The sequence below is a fragment of the Crocuta crocuta genome, unplaced genomic scaffold (assembly GCF_008692635.1).
Source record: "Crocuta crocuta isolate KB4526 unplaced genomic scaffold, BGI_CrCroc_1.0 scaffold41, whole genome shotgun sequence".
NCBI classification, from domain to species: Eukaryota; Metazoa; Chordata; class Mammalia; order Carnivora; family Hyaenidae; genus Crocuta; species Crocuta crocuta.
In genome coordinates this window covers 15020033-15041154 of record NW_027529428.1, presented here as the reverse complement: position 1 = coordinate 15041154, position 21122 = coordinate 15020033, and the positions used below count along the sequence as shown (strand labels likewise).

The 21122-nt window shown below is 39.4% G+C and overlaps 1 protein-coding gene across 8 annotated transcripts in view; it reads left to right on the top strand.

Annotated features, from left to right (window-relative positions):
• The window catches only part of RFX3 (regulatory factor X3), a 250388-nt gene that overhangs the window by 17005 nt on the left and 212261 nt on the right, over positions 1-21122 (top strand). For 6 of the 8 annotated variants that reach the window (XM_077759440.1, XM_077759435.1, XM_077759433.1 and 3 more), the window contains one exon: positions 308-381. The exons of the other annotated variants lie outside the window; for them this stretch is intronic. In XM_077759440.1, coding sequence (XP_077615566.1) covers positions 308-381 — 74 coding nt within the window. The remainder of the gene's footprint in view (positions 1-307; positions 382-21122) is intronic. 8 annotated transcript variants of the gene reach the window in all.

Here is a 21122-nt window from a genome sequence, read left to right as displayed (position 1 = left end):
CCCTGAGAGGTATTTCTATCTGCATTTTCCGTACATTGTTGATTCTGTTCTCCATGGGTCCTCAGCTCAGTGGAGAGCCGATCTTATCACAAGAACCGTTCATTGCTGGGTAGAGCTGCCACAATTATGATGTATTACATATGCCTTCAGAAAATAAAACCAATGTTTAGCTCTATGGTATGAAGACAGTTTAATTATATCAAACAATACATGTAATTTCCTTATTCTGGGAAAAGTGATGAAATTGAATTTCCTTACTGTTGATTTAAACAATCATTTAAAAATGAAATTCTCAATCTGTTTTCAGTCCCAGCACAGTTGAAGAATATAGCACAGTTGCGTCTGTAATGATGGCTCACTCAACGGGGAACATCTCTCTGGGTGAGAATAAGTAATGTTTTTCATGACCTCCAAGTAATTCCGATGTGGCATACCTTCTTTCCATTATAAATAACACACTGAAGTCCTAGATTTCTAGAGTGTTATAGAAATTAGTGTTATTAAGAGATTACAGTGATTAAAACTGAATCTAGTCTTCTGAGACTCTTGTTTTCTTAAGCAAGTTCTACTGAACATTTCTAATACTCTTCCTGGAATATTCCAGACATTTTTATTCCTAACCTATGAGCTATTTTTAAGTGTGCAGTTCAATAGTGTTAACCCTCTGCACATTTTTGTACAACCGATCTCTAGAATTTTTCTTGTAAAACTGAAACTCTGTACCCGTTGAAGAATGACTCCCCTCTAATTCTTCCCCTCAACCTCTGATACCTGCCAATCTACTTCCTGTTTCTTTTGAGTTTGACGACTTTAGGTATCTCATCTAAGTGGAATCATGCAGTGTCTGTGTTTTTGTGACTGTCTTGTTATATGTAACATAATGTTCTCAGGGTTTATCCATGTTGTAGCATGTGATAGGGTTTCTTTCATTTTTAAGGCTGTATAATGATCCATTGTATGTGTATACCACACTTTCTTCATCTACTCACCCATCCATGGGGATTTAGCTTGCTTCCGCCTTTAGGCCATTGTGGATGATGCTGTACAGTGAACATGGATTTACAAGTATATCTTTCAGATCCCATTTTCAACTTTTTTGGATATATATCCAAAGTGGAGTTGCTTGATGATAGGTATATGCTATTTCTATTTTTAATTTTTGGAGGAACCTCCATGCTGTTTTCATAACGACTGCACCATTTTACATGCCTACAAAGAGCACACAAGCCTTTCGATTTCTCCACATCCTTGCCAACACTTGTTATTTTCTGTTTGTGAATTCCTTCCTTCCTTCTTTCCTTCCTTCCTTCCTTTCTTCCACCCACCCACAGCAGCCATTCTAATCATTCCTAGATTCTTGATTTACTGCTGGTCCTCTTTACTTCTGGAATTCATATGATACTACATGAACACGTTGCCACCTTATAAGACAGAGTTAATCTGCCTTTTTTTGTGTGTGTGTTTTCCTCTAGTTTCTAAAATGAGTAACTTGCTTTAAAGGCATTGTCAAATAGTGATACTGTCCCTGGATTGGTTCTACCCGTCCCTAAATGTTCCATCTGTAGATGTGTTATTTCATTGTGTACCTAATGTGCTTCTTTGACTGTGTCTGAACATGGGTTGTCTCTATTTCACTGGACCTGCTGTGTCTGCCCTGTGAATCTTTCTGTCATCCATTCTCCTCAGATATCTTGCCAAAAACTTGGCTTCAGTGCAGGTAGACCAGCTACCTGCCAGTGCCCTGTATTTGACGATCCTGTGTAGACATTTAATAGTAAGTGCGGATTATAGATGATGTCTTGAGTTTAAGGAAACAGATGCAGTGCTTATAATCCATCTCGTCCATACAGCTGTGTAAGTTTGAGCATTTCATGTTTTACAGATGTTTAGATTGAGGGGGACTCCAGTGTGGTTTCTAACCTGTCTTTGAGTCTTGCAGAGATTATGCTGCAATATTGTAAAATTGGGGGAAAATACATGGAATCTGGGAGCAGATCTGTATTCAAGTCTTGACGCTGCCACTAGGCCGACCTCACCTCTATCGACGTTTCTTATCTTCTCTGAGTCAGAAATCTCATGTGTAAGTTGGGTAGTGATATTTAACCTTTTACTTTAAAGCTGTTAACCTTAAAAGCTAAACTGCCAGTTATTTACCAGCAAAAATGGGTTTATTTGGGAAGAGCAGAGAATTGCATTCTGGGAGCTACCAGCTGTAAAACCTTTGGCAAGTCTGGAGAACAAAGGGGAGATACAGACTGTTATAGAGGCAAGGGGGAGTTGGGAGGGCTATTAGAAACAAGTCCACTCCCAGTAAACTGGGAGTTCCAAGTACAGTGGCTTCCCAGGGGCTGGGTCGGGACTGTCTCTCATTGGTTGGACTGTTGCCAGGGAAGAAGAAGCCTTCTTCCTGCTCCAATAGTAGGGTAGCTGCCTGGGAGGTCCCGTCTCTTCCTGCTGTGGATTTGCAATTGAAGAGGAGTGGGAGGGCCTGAGCGCTGCTCCTGCTGACCTCCCAACTCCATCCTCAATGAAGTTTCCTTCTGGGAATTTTCATAAAGGATTCATTGATGCTGTGAGCTTGTGTTTTTAGGAAGTCTCAACCAAGAAGTCTATCAAGTCAGAATTTCCCTCTTCCAGTGCAGGGAGGTGGGGTGGGAATAGATTGTCATACTCCAGGGCTGCCTAAATGGCCCATATCTGACAGGTGTCTTCTGATGAGTTTGATTTTCATAGTTTGTCCATTAATTGAAAAAGTCATTTAAAACAGTAGGTCACAAAAAATGATGCATACATCCCACTAACATTCACTTTTAACAAAATCACATAAACAGGCTGTCTTCTGATTAGGACCCCGGCCTTTCCCTGGAGTGTAGTAGGTTTGCCGTTGGCAACAAGTCGTTGCCGTTGGGAAATTTCACACGGGAATTTCTTAGTGTACAGATTCTTTGGTTTTACTCCTGATTCAGAAACCAAGGGAGTGAGGCTCAGTATTCTGTTTTCACAAGGCCTCTGCACTAAAGTTTGAGAACCACCATTCTATGTTTTAGATTTTCCCATTTTTATATTTTTTACTTTTACCTATTTCAACAGCAAAGAGTGTAGTTTGTGACTTTACCTTTAAGTCTTTCCTAAGCTTTTGATTTAGTTTCTAAAGACAGAACACTGTTGATTTTTGCTTTCATGGCTTATCTAATATTTAATTAGATTAGCTAATTACACTAACAGTAAAACTCCCCTAATGAGGTTTTGGAACAAATACTACTGGCGTTGGGGGTATGTACAACTCAGCTCTCGGTAGCGAAGCTGTGAGGGGCACTCCAGAGAGTCGTCTGCAGGGTGGGAATGTTCAGCACACATGGGCATCTTTCAGTGTGGTTGGGAGAAAGTGGAGCCTGTGGTGTCATACAGCTCAGTTGGGGCAGTGAAGGTTGGTCCAGAGAACTCCTAAACATTTTTCTGTCTAGGCTTACAGATTTCTCTGGCCCGTTTATCTTTACAGCCCTTGACTCATTATGCATGTTTTAGACTTTTGTTGGTTTGTAAATAGTCATCTTTGCTAGATCTTGGAGCTTGAAGTTTGTTTTTAATAACTCCCACATGTCTTAAGTCAGTGTTACGGAAGAAACACGGAACACACTCAGCGGTTCGTGGGGAAGACGTGTGCCTCTTACTGTTGACACCAAACAGGAAACTGTGTAGCAGCAAATACTGGAGTAGAAAACAGATGGATTTGTTCTTCCCTAGCCTGAGATCAGCCTTACTCTAGCTTAGAGTGTCTGCTTTGGTTTTGGGGAAAGCAGTCATATGTGGAAATAATTCAGTTCAACACGTCAGGATGGCCGTTTGTGCCGAAGTGCGAGGGAAATGTTTGCCCACCATTGAGACAGTTAATAAGGGGTTACATAAGTTGATCTGGACTCTGGTTTGCTGAATTGAAAACATTGGTCTTTGGCAACATTCTGGATGGAATTTGATTGAGCTCCTTTTTTTAGATATAGGTTTTAATTATTTGCGTATTTTTAACCACATTGCTAATCTCTGCTCACAAAGGGGCAGGGCCTCACCAGTCTGTCTACATCACCTCTAGATCATCTTGTTCCTGCCATGGTTGGGTCGAAGTACGCCTATGAAACATTAATAAGGCTGCCTAATGCAAAGAAAATAACTCTTGCATAACAGCCTCAGGACAGTGTAACAGGTGTCCAGTAAATGCAGCGCTACCAGCCCCGCTGAAGACGTTCAGCTATGGATTTGATATTGGTTAGTGTTCATTGTTCAGCGACACAGCCGCCCAGTCATTCCACCAAGAAAGTAATAGCTACTATAAATGTGATTTTAGAAAGTCATGAATATTGCTAAAAGGCTTAAGGCAGAGCGAGGTGTTTGTTAGGATTAGGCTCTAAATCCACATAGTTGATAGGCATAGCATAAATTGTGAGTCTGTATTTAAATTCCACTTTGCTGTCTGGGGAAGCATTTATAAAAGTAATGAAATTTGTAGTTCCATGTGAAGCTGAAGAAAAATGAGAACAAAACATCACACAGAAAATAATAATTATTGAGTAAATTTTGAACGGTAACTACAAGCTAGTAATGTGTGTTGCATCATTTTACCATTATACAGCCTCTCTCTAGAGTGTTACAGTCTAGATTTGATGGATAGGAAACATGGATTAAGGAAGCTGGTGACTTGCCCAAGGTCATTTGACTGGTGGGTGGTGGAGCTGGGATTTGAACTGTAGTCTCTTTAACGCTAAAGCCCAGGCTTTTAAATACGACTTTACACCTTAATATCCGGTGCTTTAATATTCCTGGCCTGCTTTCAAAACCTTCTCTCTTCCTGTCAATTCCAGAGATAACATTCAATAACTTGACAACAGTGACCTTTCTAAACAAATAAAGAGTGTTACAGAACCAGATGGCCTAAGATTATATTTTATTTTTCTGGCTCAAAATAAATTGCTTGCTCTAAGACTGATAAAGTCCAAAAAAGACCCTCTGTGTCCCAAGACTTCATCAGGCCACACGGCCAGCCAGTGCCCTTTATCATGAGCCAGTCACAAGTACAGAGCCTTATGTCTTTATAGGGTAATTTAGATTAGGGCCTAATGAAAGGGCAAGACGCTGCTTTGCTAAATGAGGTCGTTCTGGCCTTCAGTGATGGCAGTGCATTCGGGTAGAAAGAGGCTGAGGAATTAAAGACAGAGAGGCAGCACCACTGTCTGTCCTATTAAGTGGATGTATACAAAGAGAAGGCTGATTTATAATTTAACAAGCTTCCAAATTAGGCCTCTTTTTTTCTGTTGGTTTTTAAGTAGGATCTTTCTCATAATTAGAAATCTTATTCTTGATCATTCAAAACCTGGGTGGGGGGTCTTTTTGAGAGCCTTAGACAAATATTATTAGAAAATAAAACCTATACTGGAAACAGAAGTCACGGTATCACACATAAACAAGGCCTTCATGAGCTCAGTTATACCCGGTGAAGTTCAGGTTTAGAGAGACCAGGTTACACAGGGTAGGCATGGAAATGTCTCAAAGATATGTTTCAGAGAGCCAACTCGTAATGGACAATGACATATAATAACAGAAGAAACAGTGGACTCTGGAGTCAGGAAGTCCGTGTTTCAGATTTGGCTTTGCCATACCTTGTAAGGATCCTTGAGCACGTGATTTGAATTCCCTGAGTCTCCATTTTCCATTTGGAAAATGGGGCCAGAATGGTATTACTGGCCTGATTTCATTACAGGATTGTTCTGAGAACCAGCGAGGGAACATGTGACGTGGTAATGGTGATGTACAGAGGAATGCTGTTATGGTGGCCTTGGGTACATGGTGGCAACTGTCCTGGGGTGTGAGGAGGACAGACCTACATTTAGAATTGCTCTGTTATTTATAGTTTGGTGATTTGGGCCAACTCCCCACAATCTTTTTGAGCCTCTGTTCTCTCACCTATGTAAGATAATAATACCTCTCAGCAACTTGTGAGAATTACGTTAGCGTGGATACTGTTTTTAAGTTTTTAGAAAGCAGTGATCAAGTAGGAATTATAATGTTATCCTGAACAGATTTCAGAAAATTAGAAAAGAAATAGCTACAGGCTTCTTGTCTAGGCCCAAATATCTTAGCAAGATAAATAACCCAAAGAATATTAGCATGTTAGCCCTAGAAGGACCCTTGAAGGTCATCTATCTTACCCTCCTTACTTTGAGACAAAGGACCACCCTCTAATCATATTTTTGTCATTTCTGCCATGTTTGTGTGCATGCAGAATAACGCTGTCACCGGCATCGCTAATTGTAATGATGTCAGCCGTCTCTCAATCTTGATAGATACAAATTTCTAAAAATGTAAAGCCAGAGAAGAATTCTGCTTGGAAGTAGTATCATGTTGTGAAAAGAACCTGGGCTTTGTTGTCAAAAGTTGAGATGGAATCTTGATTCTGTCACTTGCTAGTTTTGGGACGGTGGGAAGTGTACTTCGTGTTTGCCATGCTGAACCTACTTCTTTACCTACAGAGTAGGCCGTGTCTGTATACCTTAGCCATCTTCAGCTGTGATTCTTGGGGTTTGAGATGAGTTTGCTTTTTATATGGTTCTTGACCTTGTCTCCCTGTCTCCAGTAGTGATTCCTTAAGATTTCACAGACGGGTTGTGGCAAATCAGTCTTGGAGTAGTGAGTCAGCTGTAGTTAGAAATAGCCTTCTGTTTAAAGCTGGTTTAGGGATTTATGTATGGAGTTATAATTTTTAAAACTATAATTGTGTTGGGCCATTTGTCAAATTTTTGTCTTACATTATTGAGTTTGAATTTATCTGTGTTGGTTTTGCATGTATTAGGGGGTTACATGAGTTTAAAAATGCATCAGAAAGCTAAATGGGCAGTTTTTAAAATGTGAAATTATAAAATACCATTAAGTATATTTCTGTGAGAGGGACTTTTCCAAAGAAAATAGTAGAAAATAATGTTTTATTACTGGAAAACTCAGCGAGAGCAAATGCATGGGATATTTGCATTCCTAATCGCGAGTAATGGTCTTGATGTACTTTTAGGAGCACATTGTTAAGAGATTCCATAGTTTACATACTGATGATAATAGGTTTGTTTGTCTTTGACTTATTAAGAATATTCTTTTACTTCTTATTTGATATTCTAGAAATATGCAAGTTGATCCTTTAATCTGAAGAGAGAAAATTCAAAACCAATTAGTTATTCCTTTTAGATTATTTTCCTTAATGTTTTATTTATTTCTGAGAGAGAGAGAGACAGCGTGAGCAGGGGAGGGTCAGAGAGAGAGGGAGACACAGAATCTGAAGCAGGCTCCAGGCTCTGTCTGAGCTGGCTGTCAGCACAGAGCCTGATGTGGGGCTTGAACCCATGAACCGCAAGATCGTGACCTGAGCTGAAGTCGGATGCTTAACCGACTGAGCCACCCAGGCACTCCATATTCCTTCTAGATTCTAATGGGACTAGACTGGAGGAAGGAAGCTTGGTAACTAAAGAGAATAAAGTACAAACCAGAAGCCTATGAGCCATTGTGAATTTTCTGTCGCTTAACAGCATTTCTCTTTTATTTTAAAAAAAGTTTTATTTATTTACTTATTTTGAGAGGGAGCATGCATGCCTTCAGAAGCGCAAGCACAGGGAAGAAACAGAGAGAGTGAGAGAGAGAATCCCAAGCAGGCTCTGCACTGTCCCTGCAGAGCCCAACGTGGGGCTCGATCTCACTGTGAAATCATGACCTGAGTCAAAATCTAGAGTCGAGCACTTAACCGACTGAGCCACCCAGGCACCCCACTTATCCGCATTTCAACTTTGGACTGTGTTTCTCTTTCTCTCTTTTGTTAATTAAATAAATGGACCTTTTCCTTGATCATTGGTGACATAAATTCATTGTAACCAATAAGTCTGTGGGCTTTCAGTTGAATTTCTTAGTATCGTAGCAATTAATATGAATTTGTGTGGCGAGGCTTTACATCTGTCTAAATTTCTTAGAGAATGGATATTACAAAAAACTGGCAGCTTGAAATATCACATTCGTTGCGAAAATGGATACAGACGTGTAGTTTTACAGTTTTTCAACTTGTTTTTACATTGTCCTTCGGAATGTTTAATATTTTGTAATGAAATTATGTTTTTTTTTTGTGCAGAAAAGAAAACAATTGGGCAGAAATATGAGAACTGTTTTCACTTGTCCAAGGGTAATGTTGATTTAAATAGGTCTGGGTCTCCATGGTTGACAGCTACAGATAATTAGCTTTTTCTTCCTTAACAAAGAAAGCAAATGGAGCTGCAAGACATTCATTGCCTTTTCTGTCATCATAATAATAATGTATGTATTTAACTTCTGCAGTTCCTTAAATTGATTTAGTGCTAAGCTGCCTACATTACATGTAATAGGTCTGACAGGTGAAAGCCGCAGCGCATATTTGCGAGGCGAACGCGAGCCGTGATTGACAGTGAAGTTCCTCTCTACAAGAAATAGCAGTGTCTGGAGCTTGAAAAGGTCCAGGTACATAATTCTGAAAATGGCAGAGCAGATTCACGAAATGAATTTTAAAAGGCGGTTGCCACTTGGGGTGTTTGAGCGTTCATGTTCTTGGCGTTGGGGGAGGGATGCAGATGGACAGAATTCCACCTGACTGCTGAAGAGGAGGAGGTTCCTTCGAAGCATATTCATGTTTGTCCTTTGCGATCGGTACTTCCAAATTACAGATCCGGTTCCGGCTTGATAGCCTGTAACCGAACTTTTCCTCCAGCTGTAACCGAGTCACCTTCGTTGAAGCAGCAACAAACACATTTATTCAGATGGGGGTTTAAAGACTATAAGTCCTATAAATCGCGGTATCCTAAGTGACAATATCCCCATTTTCTCATGTCTGAGGTCCTCTTTGGAAAAGGATTCCTATCAGGTTTGATGGTCTCCTTTGGCCAGAGAGTGGCTAAGTGTGATCAGCTTTCAGAAGTGCTCCAGGTACTCTGCGTTTCCTTCGTTCCATGAGCCGTGCCCAGAAGCCGTGGTTGAAAAGTCTCTTGGCGATTGCTGTTGAATAATGCTCTGGTGATGAGCTCCCACCGCAGGTCTTCGTGTCACACCAGGGAAACGCTTTATGTTTTGGCGACACCTCCTCCTGTGTCTGTGGGGTGGAGGGGGAGCCAGAGTCCTTGTACGTGGGCAGCCTCTACTGGCCATTGAAAAGAGCAGCATTGACCTCTGTTCTTTTTGCTCTGGGCTGGATGTGATTTTACGTGGGCTCAGCTCTCCCTTCCTGGGTCCCAACCCTCTTCATTATCCCCTTGTAAAGAGGACTCCATGTGTGGGGTATTGACTTATAGCTATTAAAGACTGGTCCAATATCATAGAGGAATAGAATTCTTGAGAATCTTGGGAGAAGTTGAAAATGTAACCCTGCCCTGAGAAGTCATTTCCATCTAAGAGGTAAGATAGATTTCATCTTTTTATAGATTTTAAAATACTTTCTTAGTTGCATGCCTTTGGGCCTTTACTTGTGATTGCCAGATAACCCTGATCCCCTGAAAGAAGGCCTCGACTCAATGATAGATTTCATTAAACAGGTAATAGTTATTCTTTACAATCAGGGGTACCAACTATTTTTAAACTTTCTAGAGAGTGGGGATAAACTCTTACTGGGCTTCATAAATATGGATATGTCTGAGGATTGGTGGAGGATCTAGGGTTTTTAAGTACAGACCGTTACAAATGTCTGTAAATAAAATATCCGGTGGTGGTAGACCCTGGGTTAAGGGGTGGAAGGGGTTGAGACTCATATAATGTTTGACCTAATATCTTGGTGTTTGGGCATCATTTGACAACAGTAATTAATTTCCTCTACAAAATGGATGCATCTATTGGCATTTCAATTTTAGTAGTGGCTCTCCTGGTCTCCTAGTTATCTTTGAGTCTCTTGGCATGTTCAAACAAGTTGAATCTTTTGACACAGCTGAATGTGTCTTTCATTCCTCTTGTTCCCACCGTCTGTGGATTATAGTAGAGTCCTACTTCATCTCCTTGTTTCCTTGTTCTTTGCCTTCTAATTCAACCTGTACAGCATTGGCATTTGTATTCTACTGAAACATTGCTTTTATCACATTATTCTTCCTTCCTTCCTTGANGAGAGAAAGAGAGAGAGAGAGAGAGAGAATATCCCAAGCAGGCTCCATACTTAGCGCAGAGCCTGACATGGGGCTTGATCCCACAACCCTGGGATTATAACCTGAGCTGAAATCGAGAGTTGGACCCTGAACCCTCTGAGCCACCCAGGCACCCCTATTTATTTTATTTAAAAAATATCTTTAAAGTTTATTTTGAGTGAGAGGGTAGGAAGGGTTAAAGAGAAAGAGAGAGTCCCAAGCATGCTCTCCACTGGCAGCATGGAGCCTGACACGGGGCTCAAACTCACGAACTGTGACATCTTGAGCTGAGCCGAAACCAAGTGTCAGATGCGTCACCAACTGAGCCATCCAGGTGCCCCTACTTTTTAAATTTTTAAAAGTGGGCACCTTGCCCAATATGGGGCTTGAATTTATAACCCTGAGATTAAGCATCCCATGGTCTACCACCTGAGCCAGCCCAGGCGCCCTTCACATCCCACTTAAAAAACAAAAAGACGTATTGATTTCTTGGTTAGAGGAGCTGAGTGGTATAGAGGACGGAGAAAGAAAAAGAGCACTGGGCTTTTTTTTTGCCCTGGTTCTGGCTCTACTACCTAAAGTATAATAAGAATGTACCTTCCTAGGCCTTTGTTTCTTCATTCTATAAAATCATTTTCTGTGATGATTGGTTGAGATAATGAATGTGAAATTGCCATTACTTTACTACTACAGGGTAAAAAGACCAAATTCCTAAATCTAGAATTTCTTTCCAAACAGCTCCATTTGTGTTCTATGCCTAGCATATAATGATAGGTGTTCTTGGATAATTGAATCCTATCTTTCCAACCTTATCTTACACTTCTTTGTAATCTTCCTGTTCAGGTGAGGAACTCTGTCCACTGAAAGCGTTGTTCGCACTGTCCTATCTCTGTCAGTCTCAGGCTTGTTCATTTTTTCAACCCCTTTGTTCAGCATTAGTCAAGTCTCTCCTATCTCAGTCTATCCACTTTGCTTTTCAACCATAGCAATCTTGCTCTCTTTACCATGTGCTCATCATTCTACTTCAATGTATACAGTATCTTGATGCTTAATAGAAGTGTCCTGTGTGCATGCCTGGTCTTCCTGGGTGTATAGTAAGCTCCTGGAATACAGGAATAACAGCTTTGATTTTTGTAGTTACTCTTCAAGGATATTTTAATGGGGCTTGTAATATGTCCAGATGGCCATATTGATAAGTAATGGCTTATATTGTATTTGGCAGCAGATAAAGTTTAAAGCAAGGATTGGCAGGTTGTTAGATGGGAGATACTGTGATTCTGACAGACCACTGATAATCTAATTTACAGGGTGAAGTTTCTGGAGTATAAAGCTTTGGGGAAGGTCTTTCTCTGGAAAAGAATGGCCTGTGTATTATTATCAGTAAAAGTCTTCTATTTTAATCAAGCGTCCTTTAAAATATATATGCCTAGGGGCTTCACTGAGCATCTGGCTCTTGATTTTAGCTCAGGTCATGGTCCCAGGGTCATGGATCCAGCCCTGTGTCAGGCTTTGTGCTGAGTGTGGAGCCTGCTTAGGATTCTCTCTCCCTCTCTCTCTCTCCCCCCTCTCTCTCTTTCTCTTTCCCTCTCTCTCTCCTCCCCCGTCCCCCACTCAGGTGCATACATGCTCTCTTAAAAAAAAAAAAAAATACAGATACCTTAATTAGTAAGCAGATCCTCATATTGTAATATGGTTTCCCTGTGAGTATAAATGAAGTAAAAAAAAAAAGGCATTGAAATTGTAGGGTTGAGTGAGAGACTGACTTTTCCACTGATAATGATACCCCTTTGGCTTATTTATTTATTTATTTGTTTGTTTACATGTCTATCGTTATTTTCTTATCGCTGGCATTTTTACATACTCAATGTGCTGTTCTTTCTTGGAGAAGTAAGCTATCAGACATTTCCACCAATGTAGATCTTCAGTATGTTTGATTCCTATATTTTTAATTGGCTATATTGATATGCAGTTGGCATATAATTCCCCAATTTAAAGTGTACAGTTTGGTGAATTTTGACGAACGTATTTAGTCATGTACCATGAGCACAGTCTAGAAAACAAAATGTTTTCATCCCTGCAGAGCATTTGTACCCATGCTTTTGTGGTTGATAGTCTCCCGCATTCCGTGGGCTCCGGCCACCACGGATCTGCTTTATGTCCATTTTTGTCTTTTCTAGAATTTCCTATACACAGCATATGCGTGACAGTATATGGTTTTTGTACCTGGTTTATTTGGATCGTACCTGAATTTAGACTGTGTGTGAATCACGTAGTTTATTCCTTTTCGTTGCTGCGTAGTAGTTCACTGTGTAGCTGCACTGCCCTTTGTTTATTCTGTTGACTACTGATGGGTGCTTGGATTCTCGTTTTTGGCTCTTGTGAATAAAGCTGTTATGTACATTTAGTACACATGTTTGGGCATACGTGTTTATTTCACTCAGGTAAATGAATCGCGGAGAGATCGCTGAGTCATTACGAGAAGGGTATGTTTAATTTCGTGAGTAGCCACCTGTCTCTTTGGCTAAGTAGCTGTACCATCTTGGATAGTTGGTAATGTAGAAGAGTTCTAGCTGCCCTGCGTCCTTGCCAGTACATGGTATTGACAGTGCTTTTAACCAGCTCTAGTCCCAGTGAATATGTAGTGTTAACTCACCGTAGTTCTCATTTGTATTTTCCCTAAAATGACTATTGGTGTTGAGCATCTTTTCATATGCTTATTGGCTATTTGCATATTGTTTTTATTATTGTCCAGGACATTTACCTATTTTTTAAAAATCATGTTATTTGTCTCCTACTCATTTAGTTCTTTTTAGATATTTACATAAGTCTGGGTACACATCCTTTATCGGAAATATGTTTTGCAAACTTTTTCCCCTTGTCTGTGGGCTGGCACTTTCGTTTTCTTAAATCTGTCCTTTCAGAGAACAAAAGTCTCATCATGATGAAGTTTTTTCTCTCAAAATTTTTCTTGGGGTTTTTGTGTAATATGAAAAATTTTTGTCTAATGTAATGTCACTTAAATTGCCTCAAGTTATCTTCTAAGAACTTGTAATCTTATTTTTTAAGTCTGTATTACATTTTGAGTTAGTTTTTGTAGATGATAGGAGACAAGTTCGTATCTTTCCATGTGAGTATCCAGGTTTTCAGGCACCATTAGTTGAAAAGACTGTACTTTCTCCTTTGAGTTACCTTGACATCTGTATTGAAAACCAGTTGACTATTTATGTGTGAATATACTCTGTTCCAATTTTTTGGTTACTGTTTTTATGTCAGTATCCAACTTTCTTGATTACTGTAGCTTTATAGTCTTAAAATTAGATAGTATATAGTTTCTCCCACTTTGTCATGTGTTTCAAAGTTTTGGTGGTTATTTTAGATCCTTTACATTCGCAGATAAACCTTAGAATTAGCTTGTCAAAATCCACAAAAACAAAAACAAAAACAAAACCCCTTCCTGGAATTTTGGAATTTTGATTGTGCAGTTGTATTGACTCTATAGAGTAATTTCACAAAAATTAATATTTTAGTTCTGTTGGGTGTTACAGTCCATAAACATGACTTATCTATTTATTTAGGTCTACTTTAATTTCTCTTACTGTTTTTTAGTTTAACAGTTTCTTTCATGTATTTTTGTTAAGTTTAGCATTAAGTATATCCTATATTTGACAGTATTGTAAATAATTTGTGCTGTCGATTTTCAAAGTATTGAAATACAATATGGCCAGTGTGGAAATATGGTTGACCTTGTAATGTACTAAATGTACTTACTTTCCCTAATAACATTTTAAAAAATGCTTTAGGATTTTCTGCATAGATGATCATGTTGTCTGCAAGTAAAGATGGTTTTACTGCTTTTTTTCTCATTTGTCTGCCTTTTATCCATTTTCCTTGCCCTGTTGAATTGGTTAGGATCTGCAGCGTTGGGTAGAAATGGTAAGAGAGTGTATCCTTGTCCTCTTCTCGACCTTAGAAGTAAAACATTCTGTCTTTCACCAGTAAGTCAAATGTTAGCTATAGGTTCTTCGTAGATGCCCTTAATCAAGATGAGGAAGTTTTCTATTCCCAGTTTGCTGGGGGTTTTTATTTATGAGTGGATGTTAAATTCAGATGATCCTGTGCTTTTTCTCTGTTAGTCTGTTAACCTGTAAATTACCATTCATATTCTAATGATAAAGCAACCTTGAGTTCTGGGGTAAGTTCCATTTTGTCATGATTCATTACGTTTTTTAATATGTTACTAGCGTTTTTTAAAGTTCTATTTTTATTTATTTTGAGACAGAGAGAGAGAGAGAGAGAGAGAGAGCAAGCGAGCAAGCGAGCACGAGCAGGGGAGGGACAGAGAAAGGGAAGGAGAGAGAATCCCAAGCAGGTTCCACATTGTCAGTGCAGAGCTGAACCATGAGATCATGCCCTGAGCTGAAGTCAGATGCTTAACTGACTGAGCCACCCAGGCACCCTGATAGGTTACTCGGTTTGATTTGTTAACATCTTATTACAGATACTTTTGTGTCTGCTTCTCTGAGGACTATTGGTGGTAGTTAAATTTTCTTGTTTTTGTCATTTTTTAAAAAAAAGTCATGGTAATCTTGGCCTCATAAAGTCATTTGGGGAATGTTTCCCCATCTTTCTTTTTTGAGAAGGGTAAACACCAACTGCTTTACGATTTGGGAAATACAGTCAGTTTTGTTCTCTGACAACCTAATTCTTCTTACTGAAATAAGAAATATTTAGTAGAGGAGAAAGGGCATGTTCTTCCTTTCAGAAACTCTCCAAATGGTTGTTTGTAGCTAAAACCAAAATAAAGCAAAAGCCAAAATAGCTTATGCCAGTATGTTGATACAGGTGTTTGTAAGACTGGATATGCAAAATTAGGAACCGTGGGTGCGAATTTAATAATATTAAACCATATATATGATATGTGATAGCATATTTCATGGAGATGTTAATCTTGTATTTATTTTTGTTCACGAAACATTTGGTAAAGTCCCTTGTCCATGCTCATTAAGTCCTGCTTTGTGTATATTTCAGTTTCTTAACGGACTTGTCAGCGGTTAATTGTTATGTTACAGTGAATTTTTAAAAAAACTTTGATCTGGCAGAATATTGTTCTAATTGTACTTCCTCCTAGCAAGAACATCTTCCTTGAGAGTGCAGTAGTTCTTAAGTTATACCTTTTGAGATGAAAAGTCTGGGAGATGTGTTCCAATTGCTTAGTCATCGCCTTTATTGACTTTACTGAGTGGATTTTGCATGCCGGTGTTAAATCTGTCTTCATCCAAAGCATATTCTGTGAACGTTAGGACTGGAAAGACAAATACTGTTTACTGACTAACACAGTATCTGTTAAAATTGTCTTGAAGGATTGGGAAACTGGATTCAGTGAATAAAAGTGATGAACCATAATGTTTAATAAAGAAACACAATTCAATTTATGTTTTCATGCCATTCAAATAGTTTGTTTTTGGCTTAGGTTCCTTCAAGAATATTAACATGTAAAGTTTACTGTAAGATTTAAATCATTTGCTGCATATGTCTTGCTATCTAACTCAGACTGTAACCACCCCCTCCCAAGAAACTCTATGCTCTTATAAATCACTTAATATATTCTTGATTTTATAAATATTATACAGCATTTCTTAGAATAGTATTTCAAAACTACCATAAAAGTTTAAATTATATGAAATAGAATTTCATAAGGTGCTTTAAATAGATCCTTTTTTATTTTTCCTTTCCTAACAATCATGAACTTGAAATCTCTCCTGTGTAAATTTGCAAAATGCTTACCTTGCAGTAAATACCACCTACATAATGAAATAAGATATAAGAACCAGTAGCTGTAAACTAAATCATTAAGCATATTGTTGATACTATGCATGATTATATTTTATGCAACATCTCACTTCATGAGCTGTATTTACATTTATTTCCTGTGTGGAGAGACATAAAAAGCTGAGTTACAAATTACTGTTAAAGGCAGCAGTGGGACTGTTAATATAACCTATATTTGAATTGAATATTAGTGAAAGAAAGAACATAAAAAAAAAAGAGTAAGTCTCAGGAATGGGTGTTAGAACTCACTGGGAAATGTCGGATTTTGTAGATTACCATGACCTGTTGTCATTTTACAAGAGAGATCATCTGTGGGAACATTTAATACATCAGAGTGAGAATACATTAGAGAAATCATCTGTGGGAACATTTAATACGTCAGGGTGAGAATACATTAGAAGCACTGAAAGGCATTTGTAGTTTTCTGTTGCACATAGAGTAAAAATATGTTGCCTGTTAGGAAATTAATTGGTTACGTGATATCTCAGTACGATCCATGCTCACTGTTAGAAACTGTGAAGTTGGTATATTTGGAAACGACAAGGAAATAGTGAGCAATGTTTGGAGCTTTTTTTGGTAGTGGATACATGTAGCTTTTAACTAGTTACTATCCTGTCATAATGTCATTAGTGACACACTGTTGGATGACTTTTTTTTAGCCCCTAATAATCCTTTTAAGCTTGGGATGGGAGGTAAGGCACTAGCCCTCTGAAATGCTGCTTCAGTTAAGTTGTACAAAGAATGGGATGAATAAGGTTTTACAACAACTTTGGTGTATTAGTTTCAAGCTTAATCCCAAGAAAAGTAAAGTTGAACATTAAAAGTTATAAGGTTATATTTTCAGATGTTTTAGATGTTTATCTTGAGTGCATAAGATAGAGGAAAACCGGACAAATACGAGTTTTTTGAACTTGTTCATTGAACAAGGACTTTTTTTTCTAACCGTGTGAAATTAATTACGTGACATTGTTAGATTCTTTTATTTTGTGCATGTGTCTATTGAGGTATAAAAGTATTTGTGTTTATTTGAAACCAGTTAGTCTTGAGCATGTATTGCTAAGGTGCTGATTTAATGTGTCTCATTCTAAGAAAATTTGGCATTTTCGTATAATATAATCTCATTTTTAGAGCCCAGACTAGATTCACTGTCTTTTCTGAGTAGCTGATAGGTAACTTTCAGGTTTGCTCAGCCCCTGCCTTCCATTTTCCAGTCTGTCACAGATCCTTTGTCAAAGCTAGTGTGTGCATTCACATCTAAGTTGGGGTGCAAGCCTGCATGAAGACAGAAGGTAAGAGAGTTGTCCCAGACCAAAGTCCTCCGATATATAACTACTTTGTAAAAATGAGAATTTCTTGGGGCGCCTGGGTGGCTCAGTCAGGTTGAGCATCTGGCTTTTGGTTTTGGCTCAGGTCATGATATCACAGTTTGTGAGTTTGAGCCCCACATCAGGCTCTGTGTTGGCAGTCAGAGACTGCTTGGGATTCTCCCTCTCTGACCCTTCCCTGCTAGTGTGCACTTTTTCTCTCTCTCAATAAATAAACACTTTTAATTAAAAAGATTAAAATTAAAATGAGAACTGTTTATAATAAGGTCTTCCTGTTATGTCACTACATAGTTGTTGAGAATCTTCTTTTCTTGGGGGCACCTGGGTGGCTATGTCGGCTAAGTGTTCGACTATTGATTTCAGCTCACATCATGATCTCACAGTTTGTGGGTTCGAGCCCCACATTGGGCTCTTCACTGACAGTGCAGAACCTGCTTGCGATTCTCTCTCCCCTCTCTGCCCCTCCCCTGCTCATGCTTTCTGTCTCTCTGAATAAACTTAGAAAAATTTTAAATCTATTTTTCTTGATTATAAAAGCAGCACATGTTTTATAAAGAGAAAGGGAACTAATACCCATATGTCACCACCCACAGAGAACATAGATTACCTTCTCTAGGTAATAATATTTAAAAAAGTAAAATTGTTTTAGGGTCATTGTTGGAAGAGCCTCTCTTTTAAAGATGCTCTTCTATCAAAATATTACCTTAACTGAATAGGTAAGCAGATGGAAGGATGGGATGTGGATAATTAAACATTAGCTGAAGAGTCAGAGGGTAAAAACAATCCCTGTCACATTGCTGAAGCACAGACTGTAAAGGGAAACATGAATGCCTGACCCTGGAGAGTACGTCTATGGAAACATAAGGTTCTATAAATAGAGAGTATTGTTAACCGTGTTACATATCATTTGCACATATCACTTAGGATATTAACAATATAATTTGATTCTGGTTGCATTTTAGTCAGCCTTTCGCATCCAGATGAAAAACCATGTCTTCACCATAGAGGGAGGTCCAGTAAGGGTGCCGGTTCTGGTACTTTCAGTTCTTCATTCTCAAAACTGAGTCAGTAGGATCTCGTCCTGGAACTTCCCAGGTGTGTTTTGTGCTCTTCGCAGATGTGGTCGGGGTAGGAATCACGCCTGTTCATCTGAACAAGAACCCTTTGGTAACATTCCTTTGATTCTAAGATAAGTGGATGAAACGTGTTGCATAAATCATGTCACAGCAAACAATTGTCACCTGGCACTAGAGCCTGATGAAATTTCAAAATGCTGGCTTCTTGCCGGAGTGTTCAGTTACAGCTCTGTTGAAAGTCTGTTTGTACAGCTGAAGCAGTTCTTGGGAATGCAAGATTCACCTCTCAAGTGATAGGGCTTGTAGGAGTTTACGACAGGGATCCCAGGACTTACTCAACGAGGCTTTCTTTTCGTTTCTCCTGGCTCTCCCTCTGGCACATGCCTGAGAAAACGGAACAGAGCTTCAGCTTGGTGAAACCCGTAGTATTTATTTAGTCCAGCATCTCCCACACTGCAGGGATTTTTAAAGAGAAATTTGTAGATAGTAGCCCCACTTTGGGCCTTGAGATACTCCTTTTCTCTGCAGTGATCGACTCCCTGTCAAACTTCATCTTCCCTTTGACCCATTCCCGAAAGTTCTGCATCTGTCTTTACTTACCATCAGTGTAGTCTGATACATTGCCTTTTCTTATAGAATGATAAAGGTCTGCTCAGCATGGGGTAGGAAAAGGATTTTGAACTTGTGTTCTTTGACTCCAGAAGAAACTATAGCTACAGGGCTTTTACTTTACTCAGCCCTAATTGTCTTCCTAAAAACCACCTGCATTCAGTTTAGCCATTCTTGGACTTGAAAACTTGTCACTTCTAGGAAAACTATACTTTTTTGATGTCTTTGAACTTCAAACAGATGCATACACATAAAAAAAAAAATCCGTTGGTCCTCATCTCCCACCCCTGTTATGTTCCCTTTCCATGGATAACTATTTTCATATTTTTGATCTGAATCCTATTCTGTGTCCTGCTCGACATGCAGATTTATCGTGTGTGTACACAAACATTGGGTGTGTATGCATTTTAATTTTGCATTGCCGGGATTGGGCTCTAGACATTATTTACCTTGCTGTCAGCACTTTTTTCAAGAGCTGCCAGACTTTTGGGTCTACTTTTTTTTTCCCTACCTGCTGCCTAGTATTCTGCGGAAAGTATTTGCTTCATTTTGCTTACCTTACATTGGGCACCTAGATTACAGCACCTTCTTATAACTGACTCCATATTTTCGGGCTGTATCTCTTGTACTCCATGCAACTTAAATTCCAGCCACACGAGGTTCATCACTCTTGTATGAAAACAATGCACTTTTTATTATTGCCGTGGGTTTGCACGTATTTCCAGTTTTTCAGTGACTGCTTCCTTATTCTGCAAGACTCAACTGCTATCATCTCCTTGGTGAAGACTTCAGCAGTGCCTTCCCTGAGCTAGCTCTTCTGTTCTGTGCTCCCACAGCATGTACTTTTATCTTGGTAATGTAGAAGTCTGTATTTCTGCCTAACAGTCTTTTTTTCTCTCTGAAATTTTTTGAAGGCAGGGACCAAATCTTAGGAATCTTTTTTTAATTTTTAAAAATGTTTATTTGTTTTATTTTTGAGAGAGAGAGAGAGAGAGGGAACAAACATAGGGTAAGGGCAGAGAAGGAGGGTGACACAGACTCTGAAGCAGGCTCCAGGATCAGAGCTGCCAGGACACAGCCCCACGCGGGGCTCAAACCCATGAACCGTGAAATCATGACCTGAACCGAAGTCAGATGCTCAACCCACTGAGCCACCCCGGCACCCTGTCTTAGGTATCTTTGTATCCTTTGCTGTAGTGTGGTGAATTGCATATATTTGCCAAGCAGTACAAGGTTAACCGAATAGATGAAACACGGATAGGCTCTCGAGTGGCATTCTGACAGTAGGAGCCCAAATGATTCTCGTACGTAAGGATGGGTTGGAAACCGTACAGAAGTCGTACTAAAGAGACTGGTGTTCAGGAGGCTTATGAAGGTGGAAGAGTCACAGCACGTTATGTTGAGATCGTGAAGCAAAGCACGAGAAAACATAAACTACCTCTTGGGACTGATGACATAACACTGGATGTTGGCACAAAGGCGGAGTTGTAGAACTTCTCCTGGGTTGGTTTTAACTTCTCTCTCCAAAGAAAACGAGGCTCAGATTCAGTAAAGGAGACTCATAATGGCAGTAAGGGCATTGAAGTCCAGGGAAGGTGAGGCGGTGGGGAGAAAGCACATGGATTCCCCCCCAGTTAATGCCTCAGGAATAAATGACCTGCAGAAATGAGCAGTTTGGTCATCTTTCAACAGTGACAGTCAGTACCAGAGGTGCCGAAAGATCGTCACGCAGATACTGTCTTTATTTTCTAAAAAGAAGAGTGAAAGTAGGATGCCGTCACTGACGTGACCAAAACCCGATTTGAATTTTGAAACCCATGTTTCAGCTTCATGTCTGTCCTTGGGAGAAATTCTTTTAATTAGTTATTAGACAGATGCTTTGTGATGAGTCACCTAGGAAAGAAGGAGTCCTCTGGACACAACCTGGGTTCACTCGGAATGTGTCATGTTAAGCTCCTGTAACTTTTTTTTTACCGTACAGGTGGAGTAAGGTGATTTTGCAAGGCTTTGGACAAAGCGTCTCGCGATAGTGTTTATGAGATAGAAGGTCACGTCGGGCTGTTTTATGAGGACAGGCAGATTCCTAGGTGGGTGAAAAACTGTGATGAATGATTGATGTCAGCTTGGAGACA